Genomic DNA, 10,833 nt, shown 5'->3' with positions numbered 1-10,833 from the left:
ATTATTAGTTTAAAAATGAAATTAATTTTAAAGAATAAATTTAATAAATAATTTTTCAAAAACTACAAAGCACCTAATTAAAAAACAAGTGAAACTATAAGGACCTGATAAAAAATAAAAATAAAAGGACCTAATTAAAAACATACGAAAGTAAAAGGATTTGATAAAAAGAAAAAATTTTATAAATACCTAATTAAAAATCAGATGAAACTATAAGGACCTGGAGATTAATTATCCCATTTAAAAATATTTGTAACTTTGGATATAATGTCAAAGATAATTAGAAGGGCAAATTCAGGGAAAAAATTAATTTTTCTTGTTAATAAAATACTCCTCCTATCCTTAATATAAGACCTGATTATTGAATTAATTTTGGTCCTAAATATAAGATTTATTTCTCATATTTATCAATTTTTTCTAAATTACCCCTATGAATACTTCTTCAACCATAATCAAGAAGTAAGGATATTAAAAAAGATAATTATGGTATTTTAAGAAAAACATATAATGGTTTTTATAATTAACTAGCTTATCTAATTTTTTTAATCTAATCAAATTAGTTAAATAGGTTTCATACTGAAGATCGAAGAGGTATTTTTTTCTCTCTCTTGGTGAAAAAAAAGGAGGGGAAAAGCAATTTTGTCGGGGACGGTGGATTTGACCCACAATTGTTTATGGAGAATTAATGAGAATTTGTTTGGAGCGTCACGGGATGTCACTGCACCAACGGATATAATTTGGGACCACTCTCTGTTTTTAGGCTTTTGCCGACACATTTGGAGCCTTCTACCGCCGAAAATAAAATTTAAATGAAGCAAAAAAAAAGGACTCTGTCTATATTGGATTTAGATTAATAGAGGAATGAAACCGTAGCTTAATAGCGAGAAAATTTTTCTGTAACAAGTGAGAGGTTGAGTTTAAACATGTTTTTTTTTATATTTAAATTTTTGAAAAGGGGTTGGGCTCACCCACGATCCAAGGGCAGGGCGAAATCTCCCTTCCTCCTAGGTCATACTAATGTTGGGCAGGGCGAGCCGTCAATTACCCTCAGGCGTTTACCTAGACATCCAGGAGCTAGGATGTCTCCCTAAGCGTTGGGACTGGAACCACAACAAAGTGATACTCCCCAGGAATCGAACACATGCCAACTTGGTCATATGTCTCACCCCTTTGCCAGCTGAACCCACGGACGATGGGTTATGGGTTTAAACATGTTTGTTACTTCAAGTTATTAACACTTGTCCTTAAATTAAAAAAAGACAAATTACATCAATAGGTGATGTTTTTCCTTTTTTCTCAAAAAATTTAATTAAAGATAAAATATCTTTTATAATTATATTACTCCTCCGGTCTTTAATATAAGACCTACTTAACCAATTTGATTATATTAAAAAAAGTTAGGTAAGTTAGTTAATTATAAAAAATATGACATATTTTTCCTAAAACACCATAATCATCTTCCTTAATATTCCATTTCCCTTTTCTACTTGATTAGGGTTGAGGGAGTATCTATAAGGGTAATTAAACAAAAATTGATTAATGTGAGAAATAAGTCTTATATTTAGAACTAAAATCAACTCAATAATTAGATTTTATATTAAGAAACGAAGGATTATTATATAATTATATATCATAAACGTGCATACATGAATGAATAAAAATATACATCCAGCAGCCTGCTTGTAAATTTTTTGAGTGGTTTAAATTAATATTGAAAAAGGGCGTAGGAGAATAAAAATGAAATGATGAAATCACGCACCCACACCACACATAGTGATATTGATGACTTAGGATGCCATAGTCATTGTTTTGCTGCATAATAAAGGACGTATCATTTGATTGATGCTCTCTTCCAAAACGCTGTGACCTTTGATTAGTTTATTGTCGTACCAAAAAGAAACAAATAAAAAAAATTAGAAAAAGAAAAGGGAACAAAAATGGAATATGCGCTAAAAGAAAAGCCACCGACATCAAAATCTTAGATCACAGTGAAATGGCTTCTGACAAATTCGCCTAAGATTTAACATCAGCATCAGTATCGGGTAGAATATTATACATATTTGCTTTGGGAGCATCCAAACATAATGAAAACAACGTAAAAAGAATGGATTCGTCGTTTTATTTGGTGCTCTTTTGATTTCACATATTTTCGAGGTTGAAACGACAAGCCCCTGTATACCAATGGCACATAATTAAATATACCTAAATTTATTCCGTCAAGATCAAGGAACAAGGAGCCAGCTACCCCAACATTCATGTAGAACAGATTAGGAAGGTGGGGGGGGGGGGGAACAATACTTAAAGTCAAGCTTTTTTATAATCATTATGTGAAGTTTCCTGATCATAATTTCTCATATGTCCTATTTTTTTTTCCTCACATGAGTAATTAAATGATGATGTCAAAAAAACAGGACAATATTGAGAAATTTAACATGATGGCTGTAAAAGATGGTGGTTGTAAGAAACTAGAGGTAAATTTTGTCCTAAAAAATATTAAATATAAAAGAAATCCATTCCATTTTTAACTTATCAAGGTTACGTATACAATAATCTATGATTCTAGGACTAAACTCATCAAAAATTAAAAATATGTCCTACAAAGTTTTTTTTTTCTTTTTTCTTTTTTCTTTTTTCTCTCTTCTTCGGTGAGAATGTCCTATATAAAGCTTTTTTTCCCCCCTCTTATGCAAGTTGCATTAAAGATAAACATGAATAAAGCCAAACTAGGATGATGAGTCCCAATCAGGGATGTTAGCAGTAGCCTCGTTCACCATCTTTACCAGAGTCACCTGCAAACATCATTATCATATAACATAGATTAGCACTGCTTCGTCACCACTAAGGGGAAAAGCATTTTAGATATTCCAACATACATATCATTCATGACCATTTCAAATTACACGTCTAAGCTGTCAAATAAGTGCCTAAAAATAATGTTATTACATTCTAACCTAGTGACACCTGGTTAGAAAAATCTCTTTTGGATAGAAATGTGATCCGAGTAAAGGCCTTTGCACTTAAAAGACATATCCCCCCTCCCCCATCTTGTGATGTTTACACTTCGGCTCTCATATGTTCAGAATCACGTTAAGGTTAAAACTACATTAGGATAGGGTTAAAATGGTAAAAGTAACTCTAAACAAGCTGTATTAGATTAGCTTAAAATAAAACACTTTTGTACTTTACAAGACAAAACTTCTCTCCATATATTTATTTTGTGTAGCATAAAATCACTTCTCCAGCAAATCCGAATGGGTAAACCCAACGGTTGCTCTTGCCAAAGCCCAAGTTTTGACCCCTGTCACCTTTGCCACATGACAACCTATTGTGTTTCTTATAGTGAGACCTTCTGACCTACATATTTAGTTCTCATTCAACAGTCCCTCCCATCTCAGTTCTTTTCCTTTTTCCTTTTTTCGCCCCCCTGATCCATCAACACAATTTGATTTCTAATTCTTATACACACTCCGCCTACCATTAAAATTTAAGGCGTAACTATAGGTTCTTGGTCAAAAAAAAGGCGTAACTATAGGGCAACTTGTCTTATACGTGCCTTGCAGGCAGGGCGAACTTCAAGGCCAAGCAAGCAACTGAGCGCCATGGAAACGAGGGCACGAACCTTGGTGTCGATGGACATTATTATATTTATGCATGTTGGGAGTGTAGTGGTACTTGCTGGTGCTCTTGCCCCACTAGCTAATGAGGCTAATATTCATAATGGGCTCCCTACATTTGTTCAAACCAACACCTTAATCTACGGAGGAATGCTTGACCTTACACAATTTTGAATCTCTGTTTTTCTTCTTCTGATTTATTGTCATTCTCAAAAGGAAATAGGCACAAAATGTTTAGAGCCCATCACTCAAGCTGGCCCCACAGATTGAAATGAGATTCACCATTTCGGTGAGTCTAACATGTTATGCACTTATCTCTCTTTGATTGAACTGGATTGCTAGGGCATGCATATCAGGACACTAATGAGTGCGCTAATTTGATCGCTAGAGTCGCATATGGTATTAAAGGCCGATCTAATGTTTTCAATGATCCTTCGATAAGCTGTAAGAGACTACTTGTGTTGACTTAGATAAACAGAGTTCTCAAATTACCCTGTTTTGCTTCTTTTCTTTCTATGGCTTTGCCATAACCTTTCATTTAACAAAACAGAAAACTCAAGTCCCTAGTATCAGAAAACTCAAGAAATATACTCTCCTCTTTATATAATTCCATCAATTCACTAGAGAATGGAGAGGTGGAGAGGGCAAGCAAGAAGGATGAAAGAACATTTCATGCACCATAGAATCCATTAGCAGGGTCCATCTGTCTCCTCCTTCTCCCCACCCGTTCAATAAAGATCTCCTTTCCTTCTCACCAAAGGAACAGCTTGATTTGTACAGAGAACCCTCAATCCCAATGTTTCTAAGGCTCAAAACAAGGGACATCAGATAACTACATGCAGCACTACATGTGCAAGACAAGCAAATGTTCTAACGCGGACAACACTTGCTCGCTTCACAAGCTAGCTCATACATTGGCTGACAATCTTCATCATTGTCTAATAATGTCAGGCAGCATTAAAAAATGGATATTTTTACGGTATTGGTGCTAGTGGCCTATATAGATCAAACCAAGTCTCTAACATATTTATAGTTCTGCCTCTATGCTGCAGTGAAATAATGTCACATGTCAAATCATTCCCTATAGAAACTTCATTTCATACACAATCTTAAAATATGGATCACCAATAGGATAAATAATGTGTTTCTCTACTTTAAAGCAATTAGACATTCAAAGAACTCGACAAAATCATTTGAGATGAATAAGAAGCCAACACTCTGAAGGCTGGAAACTGTGAGGAAGAAAATAACTTCTACAAAATGGAATTCTTTAGTTCCTGATTCAAAATTTTAGATATTTGGGCCTATGCATAAAAATTTTACTGATTTTCTTCTCAGATTCTGTGCAGGAAAGACGAAAATATGCATGTATAGCATAAAGACTCTAATCCGTGACCATGGGTTAAAAAATTTTAAGAGTATAAAACACTGCAAGTACAGTAAGCACTTCATGCTGGATAAAGTAATTCTTCTAAATAAGGTGCATTGCTTAAAACAATTGGCTTAGGACAGGCATACCACGCTTTCAGGAACCCCAGGTGGGGGTAAAGGCAGATTTTTTGGTATAGGTCCTTGCAAGTATGACCTTTTGTCGAATCTCCACTCACCAATTTTTCCATAGGTCAACTCACCCTGAGAATCATGGAACACGATACAGTACTTAAACTCTTAAAGAAGCAAGAAAATTAAAATGAAAGAAGAGTGCTTTTCCTTCGTGGGGAAAAAAAGTTGATGTCTACTCAAGCAGTATTCCGCAATGTAATATAATGCAAGTCTCAATACCCTGGAGCCGTGCTGATTTAGGAATGATAATCATAATATATTCAAAGATTGAAACTTTTCCATAATACAAGGACAGGGAAAGATTTAAAACACGTTACCTTTAAATTGTAGTCACATCCATAAGTATAATGAAGAATATACTTGTTCTTAGTTTCAAGATCCCATGGAGGCTGAAAAGTTGCATAGAGAAAAACGTGATTACAGAAATAGGAATGACTGCTAAACAAAACCCACTTAAAGCTGATAATGATATAAAATTAAGCCCACGTCCAGAAATGATATGATTATGCCAAACCTGCAGCATAAAGTCTTTGCGCAAAATATGCCTCACGCCATGAAGGGCAGATGCTATAGCATAAGCATACCTAAATTCAACAATAACATCAGGAAATATTCCTTCACGAACTAAAATGTAACATACTGCAACATCAATTGTCTATATTTCGGACATACATACATTTCTAGCACCCATCCAAAGGCGTTATCAGTCTCTGGGTCCTCTTTCATCATCAAAGAAACATTCATCCATGTGGGAGCAATCTCTGCAAGCAAATCCTGTAGACAAACAACCAGAAGCAATATCAAAGGCTATCCCAGCCAATCATCATCCAAGACAATGACGATGAACTACAAACAAGCAGGAGCACCAGCAGCAGCAGCAGCAATTGTTATTTAATTAAAAGAATTACTACAATGATGAGAGCATGGCAAATTATGCAATCATGAACAATAATATGGACTCCGTCTACCTTTTTAATAATTACAGGAGAATTTCCAATTGGATCAATATTTGTGACTGGTCCAAACTCTTCAGGATAATACTTCCTTACAATTTTCTCATTCTGATCAGGCCTGATGTAAAAAAATGGAAAAGCAGCAGGATGTCCTCCATAAGCCAAATTAGGCAGAGGATTTATAAAAATGTGATCAGGTTCTGCCATCAATACGTACCTGCATCGAAAGTGGAGGTAGTCAAGTTTGTGCGTTATTAACATAAAAGATGGGTCAATCTCAATAAAGATCATACTCTTCCTCTATAGTGGCCTGTTGCAACCACTGAACAAATGCCCATGGTCTATTCAAACAATATATCCCTACAATTTACAGAAGTAATATGTCAGAAACCCTCGTAAATATTAATTGAAAAAAAAAAAGAAAAAAAAAAAACAGAACAGAAGTTCATTCTTCTGCTATAAATTAAGCACAAGCAACTTCCATGCAAGCCATTCAAAACTGAATATTTATGATAACGATGAACGAAAACTGAAACACAGAAATGAAAACTAGTAGATAGGAAAACAAATTTGAAATATGTCAGGTCAATATCATTTTGCTTCAGAGATAAATATATTTCATGGATTATGTAGGCAAAATTCTAAATCGTAGGAAAAAAATATTTACCCAGTAAACATTTGGAGGCTGAAATCTGAATCTTTTGAATATTATTTCTCAAAAGGCAGAAAAGGGGGGAAAAATCCCTTAATATTAATTTCCTAGAATCAGTTTACCACTGAAGAAAGTTAAGACTCTGAACCAGTTCCAAACTGAAATTCTGTAATGATCTTTACTGGTTGATACATATTTCCGGACCCCTACTTTATTCTAAGTCATAAAAGAGATGATATAATCAATCAACTTAGGAAATGAACATACGAAAATTTGCAGCAAGGCTATATACCAAGAACTTCAAAGATGATTAAATTTTTCCACCAGAAGTAATGTGTCTTTTAATCAGTCAGATAAAATAACAGAGAACAGCTAGTAAAGATAGAAAACCGCTAACAAATAGATTTGAAAACAGTAAGCTCACCCGGTCCAGACCTGGTGGAAGAGGATCAACTACAACAGTTGGAATTTCATCCATCAAGTTGTCAGCCGTTCCTGAATGTAGAACTCGAGTGAATCCTCCCATCTCTGAGCCAGGCAAATTCTTTTTCTGTTTATACCAGTAATACATGATCCGGGACTGCCATTTGCTGTATGGAGCATCAGTTGATGTTAAGGCAACATGAAAGGGTGCTCTAGTTGTCCTCCGATTTTTCATCTTCCTAGGCATCTCAATAATGGGGTCAAACAACAACCCATCATCCATGGAATGAATCGCCAAATTTTGTGAAGAACTGTAGCGCATTATCATAGTTACCACATTATACGTTGCAAAGGAAGAGCCAAGAACCAAAAGAAGCAGAAATAAGAGTGAAGCCCGTCCCATGGTCTCCCTATTATAGAAAGATGTCAAAATATCATGGGTCTGAACTTTCCTCAGTTCTTCCTAGAGCAAGTTCTCTACCCTGTGATCCTCACAATCAAATAGCTCTCATACAATGTTCATTTCTCAGCTCATCAGCAGAGGACCTTGATTAATTCTCCTCAAGAATGCCCAGTAACCAAACTGCAAGAAGTTGAAGAACAAATTCAAAAGTAGTTTTGGAAAAATATATCGAAGTGTTCTTCAGTGACTTCGAAATAAATCCATCAGTTCAAATAACTTTCAAGCACTGTTTTGTTTGGTAGTACTATCAATAATTTGATTCTTTATAAAAATAATTCGCACGCTAAAACTCTCTCCGGTCTCGATATTTTCAACGGTTTCTAACAGTTGATGAAAAGATTATGAACAATATCGATCATAGAGGGGAAAGATGATCAAATTTGTAATGTGGGAAGGAAACAAACCGAATCTTTCGAATGGAAACATAAACACAAGAAGTTCGCAATCTTCGCCTCTCGAAAAAAATTTTAACAGAGTAAAATTCAGACTCATGTCAAGAAAACACGTGACAAAAATGGAAGGCACATATCTTAAACATCGAAAGGATAATTCGAAACTTGGAAAACACGCAAAAGGTAGAAACCTCCCTATTCAATCAACGTTACATACAATTCACACATTGACGTTACAATAGAAAATAGGTGGAAAAACAATATTCCTTTTAAAGCAACAAATCTTGCACCTTCCAATTTTCATTTGAAACGATAACAAAACAAGCATGTCACAATAGAATAATCACTTACTATCATCTAGAGACTCAAATTATCACGTTTCATGAATGTATAATTTCCAGAAATTAGATTAATCACATGTATAACCACACTTAATAACATCAACGATCAATTCACATTTGACTTTGGCACTAATAGCTTGAAATCCCGCGCGAAAATCCAACGACATAACCAGATAAACAGCGTAAATCAAACAGAAACAAGAGAGGAGGGGCAGAATGTGCCAAAAAATGTTAAGAAGACAGTCGAACACAGATGACGCAGAGAAAGAAAACGTGATTGCCGATTCAAAAGAGTCGTGTCTATGAATAAAGCTGTGAGCATACGTAGGAAAATAAAAGTGAAAAACGAGAATGGCATTTAAGAGAAGAAAGGGAGAGAGATTCGCACCTTTGCTTGTGATTCGAGAAAGGAAGAAAGGCAAAGAGAATCGAGAATGAACGAATTTTGGATCAAAGAGTTCAGGAAAACGATTGAAAAGTGAAGTTGTACTTTGTAGTCTCTTCAACGAAGGCGTCACCACGGTGATGAAGGGCGGACTATATATAAAAGCTAATCACTGTACGTTCGTCTCAATTTTTCTTTCGGCTTTTTATAAATATAGAATTCAATTAATTCTCCTGATTTTTTTTTTAATTTTTTCACCTCATTCACATGCTTTGTCCTAATTAATTATTCTGGATATGCAAGCTAATTTTAAAAGGAAATTAGTAATTCCCATGCATTCTCGTTGGTGTATTTTTGGTTGGCATAATGATATACTAGTACAATAGTCTAACATATAGTTTAGTTCGAATTTTGGGAAGCGTATTTACTGAAAGAATCAAAAACTCTTTAGGCTCTACGTTTCAAAAGGAAAAATTCATAATTAAATAAAAAAATAATCTAGCATAATTTTTTTATACACTGATCTAACTTAATTCTAATTACAACATATTATAACAAAATTAGCTAAATCTCATTACATAATTTTGACTATGTAATTCGGATTACAGCCTACTTGAATTAGCGTATGGACATCTATACCTACTATGAATTTACTTATAGACATTTGTATCTTTTATTTTTAATAGTTATTACATAGTTTTTGAGATAAAATATAAATTTCATGATTCTTTGATGACATACCAGACAAAGGTTCTATCATCGTTATTATATACTATTTACATTACATTTCCTATAATTATATTCCCTTATGTTGCCAATAATTCATGAATTTAACGAGCTATTGTATGCAATGTTTATGAGATGAATCAGGAAAGTTTGATTTCTTTCCTTTTAACTATTTTTTTAATAAGTCATATAAATCAATAATAAATATTTCTAAAATTTATTTATTTATTTGTCACTTTCAACATGTTTCGTTAAAATTAATGAGGACCTTAAACCTTATTATTAAGTATATCTTGAAATTTAACAACTTTTTAATTTTATATTAATTAAATATATTAAATACAATTTTCAAAAAATAACAATTTACACAATAATAAATGAAAAATATATTGCCTTTAGATTAAAAATTTAATAATATAACTTATAAATAGGGCTAAAAATATTCTCTCCCAAACTTATAAATATGATGAGAGGAAAAGTTCTAAGAAAAAAGATAGAGATAATTTGTCATTCATTTTATTAATTTGTTGCTTTTCTTGTTTCTTTATACTACCTCATATCTTTAATATAAAAGGTAGTTGATTAATTTGAGTGGATTAAAAAAATTATTTAAGTTAGTCATTATTTGTAATAAATAGGTGTTATTTTTCTTAAAATATTTTTATTAATCAAGTGTATTAGTTAAAACTATCATTATTACAAGAATTTTATTGGGACTGGATGTAGTATCTAATAAATCTTTTATCAAACAAGACTTCATAAGATGCATTTGGCCTTTGTGATTGGAGAATAGATTATCAAGAAATTAAAATTTAGATTGCATTTTAAAGATAGTAAAAAAAAAAAAACTTGGACTATAGTCGTTTAAAGTTTTAATAAATTGTGCTATGCATATATCATGGCTAATATCTCGATAATGCGGTCCTTTTGTAAACCTTTAAACAATGTATAATTCATGACCTAAAATCAAATAAAAATGAGTGATCCTTTTATTTATTACTCCTGATGATCTTTTTTATTAGAACTTAATATTCGAATTACGTGATTTTAAAAATAATTAAAATTAGTTAAAAATAATAAATATGTAAGAAATGAATTTTTTTTCCAAACATACTTTTATTTATAAAGGGCAAGTATAATAGAAAGAATATGAAAGAAAATGTTACATATCAAGTTGTAAACTTTTTAATTAATGTAATATATAAAATTAGTTAAATGCAAAAATTGTTAAAACACATTAAATGTTTAAATTTTTAGACAACCACACTTAGGATTTCATAAAAAGGATCGAGGCAATTTAAATTTTAGGTTGTTATAAAAA

At 32.9% G+C, this 10,833-nt stretch overlaps 1 protein-coding gene across 1 annotated transcript; it reads right to left on the bottom strand.

The window, feature by feature from the left end:
- Positions 1-2,665: 2,665 nt before the first annotated feature.
- On the bottom strand, positions 2,666-7,659 carry LOC114727510 (hydroxyproline O-arabinosyltransferase 3-like). The gene is made up of 9 exons (XM_028914206.1): positions 7,207-7,659; position 6,522; positions 6,424-6,490; positions 6,146-6,347; positions 5,854-5,951; positions 5,692-5,761; positions 5,495-5,566; positions 5,133-5,246; positions 2,666-2,789 (listed from the first exon to the last, which is right to left on the bottom strand). Exons 1-9 carry the CDS (start codon positions 7,606-7,608, stop codon positions 2,724-2,726), a joined length of 1,092 nt encoding a protein of 363 aa, XP_028770039.1. The 5' UTR covers positions 7,609-7,659; the 3' UTR covers positions 2,666-2,723.
- Positions 7,660-10,833: the final 3,174 nt, after the last annotated feature.

Source organism: Neltuma alba, unplaced genomic scaffold (genome assembly GCF_004799145.2).
Source record: "Neltuma alba isolate B1F8T4 unplaced genomic scaffold, ASM479914v2 tig00012480_pilon, whole genome shotgun sequence".
Taxonomy (NCBI): Eukaryota; Viridiplantae; Streptophyta; class Magnoliopsida; order Fabales; family Fabaceae; genus Neltuma; species Neltuma alba.
The sequence above is the reverse complement of the archived record's forward strand: the minus strand, read 5'-3'. Positions and strand labels throughout refer to the sequence as shown.

Bases quoted from the DNA above. Each gene is read 5' to 3' on its own strand.
- LOC114727510 (XM_028914206.1), bottom strand. From the start codon at position 7,608: ATGGGACGGGCTTCACTCTTATTTCTGCTTCTTTTGGTTCTTGGCTCT. The intron at 5,952-6,145 runs GTAGACGGAGTC...GTTTGTCTACAG, and splicing joins CTCCTGTAATTATTAAAAAG to GATTTGCTTGCAGAGATTGC. The intron at 5,762-5,853 runs GTATGTATGTCC...TGTTGAATTTAG, and splicing joins TTTGGATGGGTGCTAGAAAT to GTATGCTTATGCTATAGCAT.